The sequence below is a fragment of the Camellia sinensis genome, chromosome 10 (genome assembly GCF_055761805.1).
Source record: "Camellia sinensis isolate YWXY chromosome 10, ASM5576180v1, whole genome shotgun sequence".
Lineage (NCBI taxonomy): Eukaryota > Viridiplantae > Streptophyta > Magnoliopsida > Ericales > Theaceae > Camellia > Camellia sinensis.
Genome location: NC_138970.1, coordinates 10,682,046 through 10,704,534, shown reverse-complemented (window position 1 = coordinate 10,704,534; position 22,489 = coordinate 10,682,046). Strand labels below are relative to the sequence as shown.

At 43.4% G+C, this 22,489-nt stretch overlaps 1 protein-coding gene across 1 annotated transcript; it reads right to left on the bottom strand.

Moving 5' to 3' along the window:
- Positions 1-1,372: 1,372 nt before the first annotated feature.
- On the bottom strand, positions 1,373-3,988 carry LOC145800140 (uncharacterized). The gene is made up of 5 exons (XM_082889780.1): positions 3,388-3,988; positions 3,100-3,291; positions 2,894-3,006; positions 2,401-2,710; positions 1,373-1,926 (listed from the first exon to the last, which is right to left on the bottom strand). The coding sequence occupies exons 1-5, from the start codon at positions 3,986-3,988 to the stop codon at positions 1,373-1,375; spliced, it is 1,770 nt and encodes a 589-aa protein (XP_082745906.1).
- Between the last annotated feature and the right edge of the window lie 18,501 nt (positions 3,989-22,489).

Below are 22,489 nucleotides of genomic sequence, written 5' to 3'. Positions count from 1 at the left end.
TTAAGCCCCTAAGGCTTCCAATTTCTGATTCAAACATTCTAATGTAACAGATACTTTTCTTGTTTAAACAGATAGACACCCTTAAACATGGAGTTCACTTACTTAAACTTAATTTCTCATAGGCTTTCACAATAAGCATTCAAAACACAAAATAGGGTTTGAAAGTATATCAGAAAACATGCACGAGGGTCGGGTTATTACACTCTCCCCCCCTTAAAAAGTTTGGTCCCTCGAACTTGGTGTACCTTAGGGTAGAAACAAATGCGGATACTGGTGTTGCATTTCTTCTTCCTTTTCCCAAGTTGCGTCGGTTCCGTAATGTTCTTGCCATTCAACCTTTACCATAGGAATTTCACGATTTCGCAACTGTTTCACTTGCCGGTCTAGAATTCGGGTTGGTTTCTCAACTTTCTTGAAAATCTAGCACACACATTCGGAGCATATCTTCCAAAGTTTGTATCGTTCTCTCGGACTGACCATCAGTCTGAGGGTGGAAAGCTGTGCTGAACTTTAGTTCTGTACCCATTGCTTCCTGCAGGCTTTGCCAGAATCTGGAAACAAACTTGGGATCTCTATCTGACACAATTGAGACTGAAACACCATGAAGCCTTACAATTTCATTCACATAAAGTACCGCTAATTTATCTGCATTATATTGAGTCTTCACGGGTAGGAAGTGAGCGAACTTAGTTAATCGGTCTACAATGACCCATATTGAATTGATACCTCGAGGAGTCCGTGGTAACCCCACAACGAAATCCATGGTAAAATGTTCCCACTTCCATTCTGGAATTGGAAGGGGCTGTAATAACCCTGCTGGCCTCTGATGCTCCGCTTTTACTTGCTGGCATTGCAAACATTTAGAGACGAACTCCGCGATCTCCTTTTTTATACTTGGCCACCAAAAATTTTTTTTTAAATCTCGATACATTTTAGTACTCCCTGGATGCATTGAAAATCTTGAGGTATGTGCTTCTTCCATCAGTTTTTGTTTAAGGTTCAACACATTAGGGACACATATTCAGTTTTTAAATTTGAGCACCGTATCTACCAAACTGAATCCCGACTTCGACTTGGTTCCTAACTCATCACGTATCTTCCTTAAAGTGTCATCTTCCATTTGGTACAATTTAATTTCCTCAATTAAGGTTGGTTGGGCCATTATTGCTGCCATTAAAGCTTCCTATCTGTGTAATACAAGGTCCAATTCCATTTTAACCCATTCATTTGCTAATTCCTTTTGCCTTGTAACCAAATTTGCTAAAGTCCCCATACTTTTCCGACTAAGCACATCCGCAACTGTGTTGGCTTTGCCAGGATGGTAATGGATCTGCAAATCATAATCTTTAATAAGTTCCAACCACCATCGCTGTCACATATTCAGCTCTTTCTGAGTAAAAAGGTATTTGAGACTTTTATGGTCAGTGTACACTTCGCAAGTAGTGCCATATAGATAGTGTCTCCATATCTTCAAAGCAAAGACTACTGCCGCTAACTCAAGATCATGCGTAGGATAATTTTTTTCGTGGGGTTTCAACTGTCGAGAACCATAAGCGATAACTCTTCCATTTTGCATAAGTGCACAACCAAGCCCTTTGTGCGAAGCATCACTATAGATTACAAATTCTTTAGTACGGCATGGTAAGGCCAAAACTGGTGCTGTTGTCAACTTTGTCTTCAATTCCTGGAAAGCAGATTCCTGCTCTTCTGACCATTCAAATGCAACTCCCTTTCGAGTTAGTTGGGTAAGCGGCACCGCAATTTTGGAAAAATCTTGAACAAACCATCCGTAGTATCCGGCTAACCCCATAAAACTACGTACTTCAGTCACATTAGTGGGAGTTGGCCAATTTACAATCGCCTCAATCTTGTCTGGATCAATAGAAACTCCATCCTTTGTGATAACATGCCCCAGAAATGCCACCTCTAGTAGCCAGAATTCACATTTCTTCAGCTTTGCATATAGTTTCTTTTCCCGGAGGGTTTGAAGGATCAATCGAAGGTGATTCTCGTGAGCTTCTACATTCTCTGAATAGATTAGAATATCATCAATAAAGATTACCACAAATTCATCCAAATAGGGCTTGAAGACGCGGTTCATCAAATCCATAAAAGCTGCTGGGGCGTTAGTCACTCCAAAGGGCATAACCAGAAATTCATAATGGCCATATCGGGTTCGAAAAGCTGTCTTCTCGACATCATCAGCTTTGAACTTTAATTGATGGTATCCGGACCGTAGATCGATTTTGGAAAAGACTTGTGCCCCTTGAAGCTGGTCAAATAAATCATCGATCCTTGGTAACGGGTACTTATTCTTGATTGTTACCTTATTAAGTTCCCTGTAATCGATACAAAGCCGGAGTGTTCCATCCTTCTTTTTTACAAACAAAACTGGTGTACCCCACGGAGACACACTTGGATGGATGAATCCTTTGTCCAGCAAATCTTGCAACTGAATTTTTAATTCCTTCATCTCAACTGGTGACATTCTATAGGCAGTCTTAGAAATGGGTTGAGTTCCTGGTGCTACGTCAATTGTAAACTCAATTTCGCGGTCTACCAACTGCCCTGGTAACTCCTCTGGAAAGACATCCGGAAATTCACAGACGACTGGGATCATGTCGATATCCCCGCTCCCCACTTCCTCCTCCAAAACGCTGCATAAATACCCCTGACACCCTTTCTGAATTAATTTACAAGCCTTTGCTACCTAGATCAAATAAGGTGGAGAAGTTACTTCCTATCCCTGAAACATAAATTCTGATTGACCCAGAGGATGAAAACTAATTTGCTTAGTCAGGCAGTCTATAGTTGCACCATATTCACTCAACCAGTCCATTTCCAGAACAATATCAAAATACGTCATGTCGAGAGGTAACAAGTTAGCATATACCCGAATATCTCCAAGGTGGAGTTCACAAGCGACATATACAGAGGTACAGGTCATAGAATCCCCCAAAGGTGAGGATACACATAGCATATAAGATAATACCTCCTTAGATTTATCTAAATTAGGAGTAAATAGTTTTGACACAAAAGAATGGAAAGAGCCAGAATCAAATAATACGCAATCAGAATGACCGTGAACCATAAATATACCTGACACCACCGTTGCCGCATTCTGTACATCTCCTGGAACCAATGCAAACACCCTGCCTTGCCGCGCAGTGTCTTTGTTATTAGGTTTAGCAGTTGTCTTGGTGTTGGAAGCTGGTGCAGATCCCACTGAACTTGTAGCGGCCTTGTTATTATTTTGTTGATTCCTTTGAGGGCAATCCCTTATCACATGACCTGTTTTCCCACACTGAAAGCAGGCTCTAGAGTTCCGGTAGCATATTCCACGATGCTTCTTTCCACACTCCACACATATGGGAATTGAATCCTAACTAGGGGTAGAAGCATGTGAAGTCCCTGAATTTTGCTTCTTGTTTGGTGGAGTAGTTGACCCTTTCGACCATTGACTATTTTGTCTTTTCCCCTTCCATTCAGAAATTTGATTTTGTGCAGCAATATTTCCTTCCGCTATGACGGCCCTCTCCAACACATCTACATAGGTAGGCAACTTGAACATATTGACTCGGTCCAGAATAGCACCCCGTAATCCCCCTTCAAATTTTTGCGCCTTCTTATAGTCCGTGTCTACCATATGAGGTGCAAACCGGGCTAGCTCTGCAAATTGAGCTTCATATTCAGCAACAGTCTTGTTCCCTTGTCTGAGAGTTTCAAATTCAGTAACCTTTTTATCTCGCATACTTTGAGGGAAATACTTATCATAAAAAAATTCCAAGAACCTGTCCCATGTCAATCCTTGATGTATAGTCCTCGTAAGCATCCACCATCTCCGTGCCTCATCTTCAAGAGTGAAGGCAGCCAGTTGCACCTTTTGAGCCTCGGTGCAGGGGAAGACCTCAAATAATTTCTCTATCCCTAACACCCACGCCTCAGCTTTCATTGGTTCTATCCCTCCCTTGAAGAATGGCGGTTTCATCTTTTTAAACTCCTTAGCAAGGGTAATGGTCCGGTCTTCAGCATGGAAATCTTGTACTACCGGTGGAGGTACCGGTGGCGGTGGCGGTAGCGGTTGTTGTTGTGGTTGTTGCTGTTGTTGCCGTAGGGTCTCCGCCATTTCCATAATCATTCTTTCCATTCTATCCAACCGTGCAGAAGTAGCATCTTCCGCATCTTCTGTCCTTGTCCTCACCATAGCCTACACAACAATCAATTATATACAATAGACATAAATTCAAATTGTTAGCATTATCAGAGTGCATATAACGTTGCCATCGATTTCTCCTATACTTTTAGGGTGTCATGCATGATGCCTAAATCTTTCTAGACACCCTAAAGCTCAATGGATCCGTGTGTGAGATAGCAACTCATGCTCTGATACCACTTGTCACGCCCTCAAACCCGCCCCTAAAAGTTTGGGCATGACCCGTTCAGAAACGGACATGTAACCTGATGTACATAACATACGGGGCCTTATCGGAAGCACGTAATATGAAAATAATGGAACATATAAACTCCATTGAGCTACTTCTACATGCCAGGATCCCATACATCACGTGTACCATAGTAGATAGATAAAGTCCCAAACTATATCACAGAGCATCGGTTATATACATACAAATATACAGTCCCAGCCCTATAATTGGGCATATACAAAAACCATTGAAGTTATATACATTCGACCTTAGGTGGGCAATCAAAAAGTAAGCCAACATCTTAACAGACTTCACAAAATAAATGGCCTTGCACAGTGTCTGCACACACGAAGGTTGACAAAAGAAAAACAGGCGTCATGGCTAGGACTGACCACCTGGTTGGTTACCTACAGAAATAGACATAACAGAGAGTGAGCCAGGCTCAGTGAATAGTAATACTTAAACAAAACGATGCTGAGCTTGAAATATAATACATCAAAGCGTAAGATGATGCACACATAGTTAGTCTGATTCTGTACTAATTTCATAACGGCCTTAGGCCAATTCTTGAAACGTAAAGTCTTGAAACATAATATCTTGAAACATGATAGCTATAATCCCTTAGACGTAGTGGCACAAGGCCCTTAAACATGGTGGCGTTAAGCCCTTGAACATGGTGGCATGAGGCCCTTGAATAAGTTGGCATTAAGCCCTTGAATCATTTGGCATTAAGCCCTTGAACATGCTTGTATGAACTCAAGAGGTATCTCACACGGATTCTAGAGGTGACTCACTTCGTAGCACGTAGTTCCGCGTAGCACTTTGTTTCATATCATAACAATTCATACGGAGTGGCCATAGGCCCCGAGTCTTACAAATACTTTGAGTCATGTGAAAGTATTTCATTCTTTCCTTTATTTCTTTTCATGCTTGGCTTCATTCACATAATTACATACATAATAGTCATGCGTTAATAGAATGCTAATGACAATCATTAGCTATATGTGAAGCGTACTACTACTCACAGTGTTGTGATGACATGCTTGTTCCTCCCGGAGTGTGCCCTGCACACATTCAAAACTTACAATTTATTTCAGCTTTCATATCAAATTACTTCCTGTTTCGCTTTACTTCAAAGGAATTAACACATATCGAAAAGGCATCAAATATATATTCCAACAATATTAGAGGGTCCTACATGCAAAATGGAGCAAACCATGTTTTTCAACATGGGCCATACGTGCGGCTGTGAGCCCCGCACGTGCGGCAAAATTCCCCCGCACGTACTTTTTAGGCAGAACCAAACCACCAAAATTCGGCAATTGCCGCACGTGCGGCAGCGACCCCCGCACGTGCGGCAATTTACCTGTTTGGGTCCGAAAATTGCAACAAAATCTTGTTCTTTTGGGAGTGTTGGTAAGGCTCTAAGTTGAAACTTTTAAGTACTAAATCATGGTTTAAAACATGTAATTAAAGGTACAACATACCATAATCTAACTTGAATTAAACCCATGAACACAAATCAATTGGTTTGAACAAAAATTGGAGCTCGTCAACATCCTTTCATTCTTGAAACTCTTAACTTTACATACACATAACATAGTTATACAAAAACATGGCATAACCATGAATACCAATTTGATAAGTAAAGAGACAAGATGATGCTCTCAGTAGATCACTTGAATTGGATTCAAAATACACATATGATAGGATTATCATACCAAGTCTTCAACACACACATCCAAGACTTTCATTCCACTCTAGATTATACAACATTAAGAGCTTCCTATTTCAAATTGAGAAAGAGGATTGGACTAGGGAAATTACACTTACCTTAGCTTCAATCTCTCTCAACTCTTCCTTGATCTTAGCCTCTCTTCACTTTTCTCCCAGGGAAGATATTAGAAGAAAGTTCCTAAGTCTTGAGTTCAAAGAGACTCTTATAGACATATATATACAAAGAGTGAATAAAGACGAAAATCAATTGTTTAAACATCCGAAATTGAAATTTCCCAGAAATGCTTAATATTACCTAAAAATTATGCTGATCACATATTTAAAATCAATTTCAGATAATTAAGCAACTAAGGCTTCCAATTTCTGACTCAAACATTCTAATGTAATAGATACTTTTCTTGTTTAAACAGATAAACACCCTTAAACATGGAGTTCACTTACTTAGCCTTAATTTCTCATAGGCTTTCACAATAAGCATTCAAAATGCAAAATAGGGTCTGAAAGTATATCAGAAAACATGCACAAGGGTCGGGTTATTACACATGCAGCCCATTGTCATGTCGGTCACTGACAGATAAAAAATCAACGGCGTCCCCGGCTCCGGTGGTGACAACACGGGTAGGTTCTATAGATACTGTTTGATCTGCTCAAAAGCAACCTGGCATCGGTCATCCCATTGGAATTTATTTCCTTTCTTCAGGAAACCAAATAGTGGTTCACAAGTCAAGGTTGGTTTTGCAATAAACCGTTTTATGAATTGCACTTTACCCAAAAAGCCGCACACCTCCTTTTCAGTCCTTGGTGGTGGCATTTCTAGGATGGCCATGATTTTGGAAGGATCGACTTTGATGCCCCTTTGTGTAATCAAGAACCCCAGCATTTTCCCTACTATGACACCAAAAGTACATTTCTGAGGATTTAGTCGCAACCGTTACTCTCTGATCCGTTGGAAAAATTTCTTCAAGGCGGTGTAGTGGCCCTCTCTTTCCTTGGACTTGACAATCATGTCATCCATGTACACCTCAACCTCTTTGTGGATCATATCATGCAAGATCGTAGTTGCAGTCCGTTGATAACTAGCTCCAGCATTCTTTAGACCGAACGACATCACCTTGTAACAGTAGGTTCTCCATGGCGTGGTGAATGCAGTTTTCTCCCTATCTTTGGGTGCCATTAAAATCTGGTTGTACTCGAAAAATCCATCCATAAAGGAGAGCAACGCATAGCCTGTGGTGAAGTCCACCAATTCGTCGATATGTAGTAGAGGAAAGTCGTCTTTCGGACTAGCTTTGTTCAGATCTCTAAAATCCACACACACTCGAATTCTGCCATCTTCCTTCAACGCCAAAACAATGTTGGCCAACCAAGTAGCATACTCAGATACTAGCAAGAACCCTGCATCTATCTGTTTGGTGACCTCTTTCTTAATTTTCAAAGTCCAATCCGGGCGTATTATCTGTAGCTTTTGCTTGACGGGTCGGGCCTCAGTGTCAAGAGCGATCCAGTGCTGCACAATCTCAGGATCGATTCTAGGCATGTCTTCGTAGGACCACGCGAAAACATCTTGAAACCTTTTAATAAAACAACTAAGCGCTCACGTTCCTTCAAAGACAACGTGGACTCGATCTGGAGCAGACGCGGATCCTTCTCAGTACCAACATTAGTTGAAGTGATTTCATCAACTAGGGATCTTACAAACCTCTTCTCCTTTTGATCAATCAAATGTTTTAAAATCGGAAGAATTTTTTCCTCGTCGTTTTCATTAAAATTTTGAAAGTCCTAATTAATGCAATAAACAAGTGGCGAAGAAAAGTACTCAGAAACAGCAGGGGTACCATTCTCATTCACAACTTCCAGTTCGTCCATTTCTTCGGTTACATCTAACTCAAAAAAAAAATGAAAAAGACGACCTGGACAAAACAACGGTATCCCGGTTATCAACCCTAGGAATACCGGACTCTGACTCAGAAGAACTAGAATCTGATTTTGACTCCACAGACTCTGTGGAATCAGATTCCGGTTCACTACCTGACTCCGAACTGCTAGACAAAAAACCCTCCTCGAACTGCCAAACGAGGGAGGGTACGATAGATACGTCCAGAATGCCAGAAGAAGGGCCCACAGCCGATTGATCTCCAATCATGGAAACAGAGAAGCCCTCCCCCAAGCTCTCGGATGTGATCTGAGGATCTAAGAGGAGACAAGCTAATGTTGCTCCCAGCTCAAGTTCACTATCATCGGACTCATCCTTGGTACATTGTTTAGCCTCAGCTGGTAGGTCGGTCTGCTTTTCTGCAACCTTATCCCCTTGTAACTGTAGGTCAAAAAATATCTCGAAGCCGGGAAAATGCCGCTTTTCAGAAATCAGCCATGGCTCAAGAAAGCCACAAAATGGGAAATCTTCCCCCTCCCGGACAAAGCGGTCGTTCAGGGTTCCATGAATAGGTCTATGCACCAACTCATAGTGTTTCCCAGTTTTCTTAGCTTTGGGCCTTCCTGCCATTTCCTTTCCCTTTCTTACCCAATCCTCTTTGGTAGGCGTATAACCTAGACCAAAGGTATAAGGGTTGTGTGGCACTTCGGCCAACGCAGCGGCCGCTCCTTCCCAATCCATTCTAGGTATATGTTGAAGCTTATTCATGACGTAGACGGATTGTGCACTAACATATAACCCCTCATCTATAGCCAAAATATCTTGCACTACCTGGGCCTCGGCCAAGGTGAACCCAGACAGAAAGACATCCTCTTCGCCGTGTACAATTTCTTGTACTGGTGTAGTGACTTTCGACAGAGGATATATGGAAGAGTTTCCAAAAACAATAGCTACCCCCTTCCCATGGGGGTACTTTAGCATCTGATGCAGAATGGAAGAGACAGCCTTCACTTGGTGTAGCCACGACCGTCCAAGGAGTAAATTAAAGGTGGCTGGAACATCCAGGCTGTGAAAATCAATGTCCTGTTATGCTGGGCCAAACCTGAGTTCTGATTCGGATTGTCCCCATCACTTCCCGACTTGTATTGTCATAAGCCCAAATCACCTGGGCTGTTGGTGCGAAGTCTGCGGGTTTCAAACCGATAGCATAAACCGTGCGTGACGAGCACACATTGATGGCAGACCCTGTATCAACCAAGACTACTGGTATCCACTTCTCTCTACATTCAATAGAGATGTAGAGTGGTTTATTATGCTCGGAGCCCTCAGGCGGCAATTCTTTGTCTGTGAAAGTCAAAGTCGGCAAACCCCCTCCCGGTAAGACCACTCCAGTCCCACTAACTATTTAGGTGTTGTCTCGATAGAGAGCTTAGCTTTATCCATTGCTGATACGACAGCTTGTCTATTCACCCATGAAGCCATGAGTAAACCCCAAATGGAGATGTCTGCCTGAATATTTTTCAACTGCTTCAGTACAACTTCTTTTTCTAGCAATTTATCTTTCTGCTTCTCTGACTCCTTATCTTTCCCCGATGCTTCCGGTTGGCCTAGGTGTGGGGGCTTAAAGTACCGCCCACTCCGAGTCAGGTGATCAACTTCCTCGGCATACCATGTATCATCCGACAAATTCTGTCCCCAATCCTCATTCGTGTGGGCGAGATGCAAATCCTCATCTTCTCACCACATTCCTCCGGTATTTGACAAGCAACTGTCCAGTTCCGTTGTATGCACTCCTGTATCCGCAACATAGTCAGTCCCTGCAAGACCTTTGGCTTTTCTAATCTTCTGGTCAGTCTCAGTTCTTTCCTGTTCGAACCGCTTCAGCGCGGCCTCCTGTTCTATATCGCCAGTACAAACACTACTCAATTCTTGAGCAAAATTCTTAGTACCGGTGCTCCTCGGCAACTTCCCTCTATTGTTGACCATTTCAGCCGTTGCAGCAGTCCTTGTTTCCAATTGTTCTTGCTTCGGTTGAGACCCCTCATCAATACCTGGTTCATCACTGAGCCACCCTGTAGTATCCGTTGATCCGTTCGCATCAAACCAACCAATCTGTACAGTCCCCAGATCCTCTTCATTAAAGAACTACAGATTACTGATATCCTCCTCAAGCTCAGCTAAGTCATCCAGTCCTTGACTTGGTCTGTCCTCTCGGACTACATTAACCTCTAATCCTGTTGGCAATTCCATGCCTGGTCTGGCCTGACTTGTTGGCACAATGTAACGGCACAGGCTGTACCCTTCCTCAGTTAAACTCATGGAGCCCTCAGGCATGCCTTCTTCTACCACAGCCACCACCACGGGTTCAGGTTGGGATATGGACGCGCTCACCATGCACAAGTCTGTGCTTTTCGGGATGAATAGGGCCGCTTAGGCAGGTGAGAGGGAGTGATGTATATGCTGGGGTCGTATGGGACAACCATTGTTTGGATGAGGTTTACTTGCCTGGGTGGAGGAGGGGGTTGGTTATGTGGTGGGAGGGGATTTGTAGTGACTTTAGGCGTCTCAAGAGGCGCTATCACTTTATTGTCAATGAGATCCTAAATCTCATGATGGAGTCTAAAGCATAGGTCAGTGTCATGACCATGCTGCTAGTGGAAGGCACAGTATTTCGCTGGGTTGTGTGTAGGAGGGAGGGGATTAGGTAATGGGCGCGGCTCCAGGGGCTTCAGATGCCCTTTTCTGATCAGGACCCTCAAGGTCGCAGACAGAGACATGTAGAGTGGGGTGAAAGTCCTCTGGCCTCGGGGTGGGTACTTTGCAGGTTATGAAATGGTTCCAGATGTACTGGTAAAAGGGGTGGCTATTTTCGGTGTGGTGACGACCATACCAACATCAGAAGTCCTTGCAGCTGCGTTACTACTTGTAGCCGCGTTTGAACTGCGTGTAAAAGCCCTCTTAGGCTACTCTCTTTCATGGTCAATCGGACCCTGTTTCATTGCATCCTCTATCGGTACCCCTATCTCATGAAGGTCGACAAATGTAGGTAGGGGTAGGACTATCATCTTTTGCCGCAACTTCAGTTGCAGATTACAAACGAACATTCTTATCTGGCCCTTCTCAGCTAGCCTGGTGGTTATCATGGAGGCCTTGGCCCTCCACCGAGTGATGAAGTCAGAGAAGCCCTCATTCGGCTCTTGTCGAGTAGCCTCAAGATCACGAGTTGTGACCTCGATTTGAGTGTTTTAGGAATATTGGGCGACAAAGGCCTCGGCCATCTCTTCCCAGCTTCTCTTCACAGAATCCTCCAGTTTAGCATACCAAATAGGAGTAATACCCGACAGGGTTCGGCCAAAGAGGGATAGCTTCTACAGTCTAGTCAGGCCCATCGGCCGCAGAATATCTGAAAACAGCCGCGAATGGACCATGGGATCACCCGAACCGTCGAAGCGATCTATGTGAGGCATTTTCAATCTATCCGGCAATGTCACCACCGAATCTGTGTAGCCGTCCTGTATGCCTGGGATCGAGTTGACACCCTGAGCACTCTTAAAAGGCTTTTCAAGCTTGGTCACCTTCAAAGTGGGAGGGTCGACCTCGAACTCAAAGGGGGCTTCCGTTGGGTAGGCCAGTGCTTTGGAAGTCTGACGTGGGACCGATCCTGTCAGAATGTTCGCATTCTCCTGGACATTAGTTGTATCCCCGGGTATTGGAACCCCGACTGGGGGTGAATGCGAAGCAAAAGCTGCTTCTTGTTGTGGTTGCTGTTGCTGTTGAAGCCTAGCAATCAGTTCAGCCTGCTGGGATGCAATCGCTATTTGGCAAGCGGTAACTTCCTCTTGGCGAGCAGCGTCACACTGCATGGCCTCGATGGTTTGCTAAAGTTCACGTATCATATCTTCCATAATGACTGAGGGGCGTCGATCTATCAGAACTTGTATGTAATCTCTCTCTAATGTGGAAGCCGAAAACTAGGCCCGACTGGGCACAGGTGACGTAGATAGTGACCACTGAATTAGCGACTGCTGAACTGGTGATATATGCCTGACTGTCCTCCGTCTCGTAATCAGGGGTAGCAAAGCAAACACTGTTTGTCCTCCAATAAGATCCTCAGATCGGTAAATCCTCCTGACTCTAGTCCAGAGTGCTCGGGGGAAAACTGCCTCGTTGGAAGCAATGGTGTAAAACTACCTTGCCAAAAAGAAAAAAAAAAAAAAAAAGAAACAACAATCAGCAAACGCACAGCACCTCGGCTTAGACAAGGAAAACACACGACTGAAATCATAAGTTGGACAATCTGTACTCAAACATTGATTTTTGCCCCAAATTTCTACCTCAAAACCGATGCCCTTAAACTGATACCCAAACTTGCAACTGATACATACATTCCTGCAGAATCACACTCTAAAAGCACATATCAAGCAAGAAAGAGCCAAAACACCCCTATGCTGGGGTAGGGTTACCCTGTCCTAATTTTATCAGGAGCTAGGGGTTCACTACGCACTCATGCGGTTTTAAACAATCTTGCATTCGGATGAGAAACCTGTCCTAGTTTGGAACAGTCTCTAAGGCTTCCGATATGCAACTAGGTCAATTGGTCAAAAAGGGTGCCTCAGTAAGACCACCTAGTATACCTTTCGCTCCTAACACCAAGAAGTGAGATGACGATCAAACAGTACAGCGGTAGTCCAGATCCAAGGTTTGTGTTCCCATCGTGGCAGAGCCCATAACCAGTCAGCCTTATGGCATGCTTTTCCAAGCACGCCTCTGGCAAACTGCTCAGGAATAACATATGGCAAGCACTGTGACTTAAGCGCACCGATGCAAACGTAATGTAAAGAAACACTTAAACGTAAATAAAACAACATATCAAGAGTTCAAGTCAAGTTCTCTAAATCCCTAGCAGAGTCGCCAGAAATTGTAGACTCGACTTTCTTCGCGCCACCCCTTTCGGAGAGCTCAAATTGGTCGTATAGTTCAGACTCCTATCATGGTTCTAAATCTAATCTCATAAAGTGCAATCTGAGACTGATAAACACCAAAGAATCCAATCCGACAACTCATTTTGGAAAATCAGATTTTAAATCAAATAATGCCAAAATTGAACTGCTTTGCCAGATTACACAGTCGGCACCTAAATATTTTGTTTTAGGAAATTTAGGAAACCCTGACTCGTGCCAAAGGCCACGTGTCCGTCATCACCAAAGTTGCCTCAGCTCAGGAACTTGGGTACGAGAGGGGAAGGTTCTGAAATGAGCACCCCCGCTCGCCCGATCAAAGGATCAGCCTCTACTAATCATGATATGTTGTTTTAAAAACACATGTGTTCTTATTCCAATTATTAGCTAGCTTTACTATGTGACGCACACAAGGCAAGTTTAGACTAAGTCGCAAGACTTGGAACAAATCAACTCATGTTTGTTTTTGAAAATGATTTGAATTTGCCACCCTCAAGTGGGCTTAAAACATGATTTGCCACTTCGCAAAATGCGCTTAAAACTCACACTCGTTGAATTGTTCCAATTCAAGGAACAAGCCTTCATCCACATGCATTCATGCAGTTAATCAAGTAAGCACATAGCCTCATGGAAAGCATGCGAATCATGGCAACACTCACACTCATGCAAGCATGCTAAAGCATAAAACTTACAGTGTACTCCAAGCCAAAACAAAAAACTAGTTAGAACTATGCATGATCATAACTATGTTAAATGACTAATGCAACACATGCAATGATGTAATTAATATGCTCGGCTACTAATATGGCATATGAAACGCTTTTGATAGCATGCTTTTAAACACGTATTCAAAGAAGTGTATTGAAATTGCGATGCAGTCTGAATGATGTGCCGAGTCTCGGTGCATGCAAGACAAGTGAATGATGCAAACATGCAAGCATAAGGTATGCTAAACGAAACATGATCCCTAATCTAACCATCAAAAGTGGTTAAATAAAAGGGAGAAAGACGTGGGGTCGGAAGACATGCACACACACACGCACGCTTATTACAACATTATGCCCTCGCGAAGTAGGGTCCGAATGAATAAGCTAACTAGCTACGCTAATTACGCTAACTATTACAACACAATTAATTAACTATTCTAGCTAACTAAATATTACAACAATTGAAGTAAATTAGCCAACTGTTCTAAGCTAGCTAAAATATTACAAACCAAATTGAATAATTAGCTACGCTAACTAATTAAAGCAATTAAATAGCCCCACAGGCGAGAGATGCATGCATGCTCGGTTGGCTTCCTCCCGAAAATCCACCGCCTTCCCTTTGAATGCCTATGTTTGCACTCGTTGATCTCTGAAAATTGCACCAACTTCCAGATTGCCTCTGCTCCACCTTTGGGACATACTGATCGAACTTTCCACTGATGGCCAGTCGGCCACAAAAGGTGGCTGTCGGCCACTATTGGTGGCCGATCGGCCACCCCTTCCCTGGAATTCCCCTTTTTGCTGCAACAAAGAGCAAACAGAGGCAAAGCAGTGTATTCTCAAACAATATATGTACTATTGCCCTCCTTATCATTTCTCAAGCTCAAAGGAGTGCAATTCTTGGCTCTCAAGCCATCAACCAAACATTCTCAATGCATGAAGGCTAGAGAACCAAGCTTGTACATGGTCAATGAATGCATAATCAAGACCAAAACAACCACCACCCTATCATGCATGATCAAGGGTGCCGGTGACTAAGAAAAGTGGCACGTTTCATCACTTTGAGCATGAGACGTCCCATTTTTCTTGTGTTTGGATTAACGTCCGAACCAAACACATGCAATGCAACACAAATATGCCTATCTTGCTCAAGTTTTACTTGGTTCATTTTGTGTACACATTGTACATTACTGATTAGTCTTTTAACTGGTTAAGTCCAAGGTGAGAGTCCTCTAATTGGAAAGAGGGCTTAAGCCACAAGTACCTTGAGCATGAAAGAGGCCTCATGCTATTGGTAATGAACTCCCGAAGGAATTAAACCATTAGGCATGAGAGCCTCAATTCCACACTCAAGCTAACAAGAGGCTCAAAGCCACTTTCAAAACAAAGTAAAAAGTGAAGAATAGAGGGAGGTTGCAGATATTTCAGTGCTGAAATGGCATGCAAAAAGACACTAAATCATGCAAGCAACACATGCAAGCCATGCTAAGAGTCTAAAACATTAAGCTAGTGATGATCACAACACTATAGACATGCAATACAAGGCTGAAAGGGCCAAACTAGCTCTGCACAAAGCTAACACATGCCAAAACAATGGCTAAAACATGCTGAGATTTAGGCACAAAAGGCTAGAAAAACATGCTCACATGTTAGCTCGCAAACAAGACTCAATGCACAGCTGTCAAAGACAATGAAAGAGTGAAATAAGTGAGAATGTGATAGAGCTACATATAGTGAAATCATATGCAAAATGTTGCTATAACATGCAAGCCCCTCAAACACCTCATGCTTAAAGCCTCGAAACAATAAGCTAGTGAAGACCATTACACTATAGCCATGCAATACAAGCCCCGAAGGACTTAATTGACCTAGAACATAGTTAAAGTAGGCCAAAGTAGTAGCTAAAACGTGCTTAAGTCAAGCTAACACAAGCTAGAAAAATAAGCTAAACCATTAGGCATGCTAGACTAGTAAGCACAATTGCACTACAAGTACAAAAAGCAAGCAACGAATGCTCCAACCAACCCAAAACAGAGTTGAATCATGTAAAAATAGAGCCTAAATCATGCTGAGATTTAGCTAAGTTAAGCCACAAAATGATGCTATCATGTGATGCTAACTAGGCATGCAAGAGAGACACAAGGAGGGGTGGCTAACCCCTCCATTTTTGGACTTCAAGACATACCTTTTACCACTGAAATAACTCTGAATTTTAGTGGTTCAAAGGCCCAAAAGTTTGACTTAAACATGTTAAAAGATGATGCAAAGGGCTTCAGAAGCCAAAGACCAAAAAAGGGGAGACAACCCCCTAACTCACCAAGACCTAAACCACTATTTTTTATAGTTGAAGAACCAGGTCAAAACAGTGTGAAATGATAGCCAAGAAATTGATTGAAACGAAGTCTACAAGGCAAGTCCTTTACCTCTTGAAGCACAACACAAAACAGCCCCAATTTTGAGTTAAAACCGGCCTTAGGAGCTCAAGCCAAGCCTCAAAAAACCTCAGTTCCAAGATGAAGATGTCTGGTCAAGGGTCATAGTGCAAAAGTGTAGAGAATTCTCACTTTCAAGCACAAAATAGGAAGAGAGAGAGAGAGAATTCTAGAGAGAGAGGGAGAATTTTTTTCCAAATTGTCAATCCCTTCAAAATGGAGGAGAGACCCCCCTATATATAGAAAAACAAGCTAAAGGCTTGTATTCATCCCTCCATACACGTGTATGGAGATGAGCATTACTGAACAACAGTTGGCAAATAAATATCTGAAAAAGGAGAAAAATGGCCGTCGGCCATCACCAGTGCCGACCGGCCATCAATGTAGCTGATCGGCCATCAACATAGCTGATCGACCACCACTAGTGGCTGACAGGCTAAGGGGATGCTCGGCAGGCCACCCTCTCCTCTAGAATTGAAGAAACAAGCTCTTGGCCCACTACCAAGCACAAAATAGACAAGATTTAGAGGCTCCAAGGCAAGGCGCTCAGTCGAGACTTTCAGGGACTCAAAACGAACACAAGCGAACACAATCATTTGGTGTTCAAAAGATGACGTCCAAGTCTTGAGGACGGTCAAAAATGGGTTGTCTATAGTCATCGAATTTTGTGAGCAAGGAATTTTCCATTTTCATGTAGGCGGCCATGCGGTCATTTTTAGTTGCATACTCCCCTTTCAACTGGTTGATGACTAATTTTGAGTCATAGAAAACAAGTAACTGTCGTGCACCAAGGTGAAGTGCGTTACGAAGGCCGATTATCAATGCTTCGCATTCGGCCTAGTTATTTGATGCATCAAAGCCCAGTTTGACTGACAGCTCGATTATTGCCCCATCAGGGGTCATGATTACTACGCCGGCCCCCCTACTACGTTGATTGGATGATCCGTCATAGTACATCTACCAAATTTCTCCAAAATGTCATCGATGTATACTTCCATGGTGCGGCCGAGTTGTTCCTTGAACATAGTGGTAACCAGTCTCTAGTCAGTTGCTCTCGCGTTCTTCAGTCTGAAGGGCATGACCTTGTAGCAATAGGTTTCCCTTTGGGTGAGGAGTGCAGCCTTTTCTTGATCCTCTGGATGCATGGCAATTTGGTGATAACCCCTGTCGACATCCCAGAGGCTCATGCGCTGATGATGTGACATTGCGTCCACAAGTTGGTCGATTCTGGAAAGAGGAAAACAATCCTTCGGACAGGCCTTGTTCAAGTCCATCAAATCGACACAAACACGTCAAGATCCATTTTTCTTCTTTACAACTATGGTATGGGATAGCCATGTGGGATAAGTGACTTCACGAATTGCCCCATCATTAAGCAATCTGTCAACTTCATCGACAATGACCGTTGTATGCTCCGCAGCTGACCGCTGACCTTTCTGAATGATTGGTTTGACTTTTGGATCGACGTTTAAACGATGCTGGGCCACGACTAGATCCACCCCTGGCATCTCGTATGGTGTCCATGCAAACACGTCAAGCTTGTCAAGTAAGAAGGATACCAGCTCGCGTTTATTAGCTTCGTTCAGGGAAGTGCCGATCATGAAGAATCTGTCTAGACTCCCATTGATTTTGATACGATAGAGATCTTTAGTTGCCTTTTCACTAGGGATTTTCCCAATGTCCTTGAGGCTCTCTCAGTCCGGTATTTCAATTGAGTTGACTTCTAGTTCCTTTCGCCTCTTTGCAGCAGTGATAAGATAGCATGCATGTGCTGATTTCTGAGAACCTCGAATTTGCTCAATGCCATACTCAGTTGGAAAGCGGAGTAGTTGATGGTAGGTGCTCGTCACAGCGTGCATAGTATGCAACCAAGTCCTTCCATTATAAGATTGTATGGTGACGGGAGCTTGATGGCCAAAAATTCCACGTCTATTGATCTGGTACCCATCCATACTAGTAGTGTGATCATACCCAAGGGATGCTCAGGGTTCGCATTGAAGTCGAATAATGGGTAATTGGCCAGTAACAGATCCGAATTAGTGAAACCGAGTTTAACAAATATCTTGTAATACACTATTTCTGAGGTGCTTCCCTGATCAATGAGAACACGCTCAACTGTGAATCTATTCACGCGTAGCTCGACGACGAGGGGATCAACGTGGGCGAGAGTTACTCCATCTAGGTCGGTGTCATCGAAGCTAATCCTACCAGTTTCGTGGGGCCGTTTGGTTGGTGTGATTGCCTTAGCTAGGCTAGGTTGCAACTGAATTGTATGTACCTCAGCCGACGACGGTAGGTTGTTTATCATGTGAATTAAACCAAGTGGAGGTGAATCCGATCGTAGGGCTACCGTGTTCGATGGATTGTTCTTTCGGACAAGTTGTGCCAGCCGGCCGTCTTGTACAACTCCTCTAGGTTATCCTTCAGTGCATAATAACTGTCAGTATCATGGCCATGGTCCTTGCGATATTCGCACCGCTGATCCCTTCTTCTTGTATCAAGAGGTTCCATCATCTTGGATGGCCATTTAAAGAACGGAAGATGTTGGACTTTGGGCAGGATCTAACTAATCGGCTCCGCTAATTCAGTGTACTTCTTGTCCGAACGTCTTGTACGCTTGCTATCCACTTGATATTGTTCGTTTGAACGGTGCGAACATTGGCCGCTTGAACGGCGCAAATCACGCCGGTTGTCTTGTTTAGCCCGAGCCCGAGGTTCGGGGCTCCTTGATGGCATGACACTTATAAGCTAAACCAGACCAGATGGTGCCGATTTAACAACTTTCTGTCCAGCTGTAGACGCGCCCGTGGGCCTCATGCTACAATTCGGACTCGATTTGTGTCACGGTTCTTAATCTGAACCAAAGAGTCCAAATCTGGCAAATCGTTTTGGGAAACATATTTTTGAAAAAGTAGTGCCAAACATGGACTGCTTTGCCAGATACAGAGTCGCCACCTAAATATTTTTTTATGGGAGAATTTAGGAAACCCTGACTCGGTGCCAAAGGCCACATGTCCGTCATCACCGGAGTTGTCACGGCTCGGGAGATTGGGTACGATCGGGGAAGGTCAGCTATGAGCACCCCCTTTCGCCCGGTCCGAAGACCGGCCTCTACTAACGGTGATATCCGTTTTTGAAAACTTTATGTGTTCTTAAACCAATTGTTAGCCTAGAATTACTATGTTATGCGCGCAACAAACAAGTATAGACCAAATCGCCCAAATTGGAACAAAACATTTCATGTTTGTTTTGAAAATGGTTTGCTACTCGCAAGTAGGCTAAAATGCAGATTTTGCCACCCTTAAGTGGGCTTTTAGAGAAGATGATTTTGCCACTATCTAGTGGGCTTAAAACTCACAGTTTTAATGCATTATTCCAATTTAGGTAATTCAACCTCCATCCACAGGCATTCAAGCAGTTATATCACATAAGCAGCTAGCCTCATGGTAATCATACTGTCATGGAAACACTCACACGCATGCGATATGCTAAAGCATAAAAGCTTACCTAGTACTCCGAGCCAAAACAGAAACTAGTCAGTAATCATATGCATGATCCTAGTTCATGTTAAAAATGGCTAATGCAACACATGCGAAGAAGCAATCTAAACAGGCTCGGCTATCCTAAAGATGGCATGTGAAATGCTGCAACTAACAAGTTCTCAACTTGGAATTGAAATACAAGTGCAGTTAGCATGATGTGCCGAGCCCGGTGCATGTAAGACAGATGTATGGATGCACGCATGCTATCATAAGGTATGCCAAATTAAACGTGCCCTAATCTACCATCATAAGCAGGTAAATAAAAGGGAAGAAAGAAGTGGGGATTGGAAGACATACACACACTCACCCACACTTATTATAGATTTGCCCTCGCTCGGAGGGACCAAATAAATATTACAGTCCAAATGATAAGCGAATAAATTATTACAGACTTTCTAATTAATTAACAAAATAAATGCAGCAAGAAGGTGGCCGCAGCCCTGCCTTGGGATGCGTGAGTGATGCATGCTCGGATCTGTCTCACCCGGAAAGCCCGTACCATAACACTGCCACCTCTGTTTATACTGCCCTGTCTCTCTGAAAATTGCCAAAACTTCAGGACAGGTTCCTTGCATGCTGCAGAGCACCACCGGCTAGGGGAAATTCCCACCGGCAGTTCACAACTTCCATCGGCTGTTTATTGGGTCACCGGCATTTCAAAAAGTGCCGGTCGGCAGAAGCTCCCTACAGAAGACAGTTTTGACAGCAACAGAGAATAGACAGCATATGGCATAGGATTTCAGGCACATGTATGCATGGACACACTGCCTATCATGTAATGGACTCAAGGGAACATGGCCCTCGACCCTCGGGCCACCAATCACGCATTTCGATGCATGATGGCCAAAGAGTCAAGTATGCATTTCAATGACAAATGCAATGCACACAAAACATACAAGGGACCCAACCTCAATCATGGTTGGTCAAGAGGCGAGGCAATGCACAAGAATACACATGCGACCTAAGCATATAAGCAAACATACAAACATGCAATATAACTACATGGCACACACAATGCTAACAACATAACATGCACAACGTATTGAAACATGGCATACACAATGCAAGATGGACTTACACCAATGTGAGTGAACCTCAGCCGCACCCACATCAGTGGCCATAAGATGAAAATGAAGTGCCTCGAAATGCGTGCACGCGGGCACGCAAATCGAGGCAATGGCATATGTAATGCAATGGCTAAAATGGCATATAGAATGCAACATGGACTTATACTAACATGAGAGGCCGATGGATGGAAATGAAGTGCCTCGAAATGCGTACACATGGGCACGCAAACCGAGACAATGGCATATGCAATGCAATGGCATGGAAAATGATATGCAAACATGCCAATGGGATTTCAGCACTGAAATGTGGGGGAAAACAGCCCCGAAATGAGGCGAAAACACACCCGATGCATGGAATAGTCCCGAAACATGGACTTTTGGCACCCGAAATGGCTTACAGCTATACAAAGCATGCACAATATGGACATGGAGCATGAAGACAGAAGCAAGACAGCTCTGAGACAAGCATTTTTACAGTTTATGACATGGCCAAACAGCAAGCAAATATAGGGCTAAAATGGCATACGAAAACGGCCCTAAACATGAGATTATGAAGCAACTCACAGCTGCTGACCCCAAACATGTTAGGGCCCTTCAACAACATTGAAGAGGGGCCACAAATAATCCACTTTACAGAACTTTAAAAACCCTAAAAACAAACATAGATATGGCTAAGCTCTTATGCAAGAAAAAGGGCCAAAAGGTGGCCAAAGAGGCAAGTGGTATGTGCACAGCCCAAACTGAAAAATTCCCTTCTACAACATTGAAGAGGGACCAAAAATAAGCATATTTACAGAACTGTAAAAACTCCAAAACAGTATACAAACATGCTAGAAATGCAATGTAAAATGAGGCTCAAAAGAGGCTATAACATGAGGTATACAAAATATTCATCAAACAGCCAAAGACCCTTGATGAAACATGTTAAGAAGGTCAAAATAAGACTATTTCTAGGCCTGTAAAAAGACCAAAAACAGAAGCATGATAGGCTGCCAAAGCATGCAAGAAAATGGCATTCAAGGAGGATAATGAAGCAAGTGCAAGCTACTGTCCTCAAACAGCAAGAGGTCCTCAATCAAACATGAAGAGGACCTCAAAATATGATGATTTATAGTTTGGGTCGGAGCCCAAAAATGCAAGCAACTATGGCTTAGATATGAAGCAAGAAAAGACTAGAAAAGGGAAGAGGATGACTCACCCTTGAAGACCAGCAAACCAGCACCTCTTGGACCAAGTTTAAGTGCTCCTAAGCTCTGAAGAACAGCCTCAAGTCGCTGCAATGGAGTAAGGATGCCTTGTGCTATGAGTTGATGAAGAAATGGCCCAAGAACAAGGGTGTTTGGTGGTTGAATGGGAGAGATATAGTGAGAGATGAAGGGATATATGTATGTATATATCAGATATATCTATATATCTCTGGTTATTTGTTCCAAAAAACCAACCAAAACAATGGAGGAGGAGAGGCCCCTTATATTGGCAAGACTGAGCTTCTAAGACAAGCTACAAAGGGTCAAAGGGGTTTAAGGGGAGGTCAAGGCTTATTGGAGAAGCTAGGACAGCTGGTAAGCTTCTTGGGGAAGCCAAGACAAGGGGTCAAGGCTTCCTCAAGAAGCCTTGAGCAAAGGGTGCAAGAAAAGGGGCCAAAGGGTGTGCAAAGGGTGCAAAATAGCCACATATATGCACGTGGAGTAGGGTCTGTGCATCCCAGCTGGCACAGCTGGCATGCACCATGCTTGAGGGATGAAAAAG

Excerpts from the sequence above, each read along its gene's own strand:
- LOC145800140 (XM_082889780.1), bottom strand. The coding sequence starts at position 3,988 with ATGAAACCGCCATTCTTCAAGGGAGGGATAGAACCAATGAAAGCTGAG. Across the intron at positions 3,292-3,387 it reads TTCACATGCTTCTACCCCTA|GTCATGTGATAAGGGATTGC; the intron begins GTTAGGATTCAA and ends GTGGGAAAACAG. Across the intron at positions 1,927-2,400 it reads TCCAAGTGTGTCTCCGTGGG|AGGTGGCATTTCTGGGGCAT; the intron begins GTACACCAGTTT and ends TCTGGCTACTAG.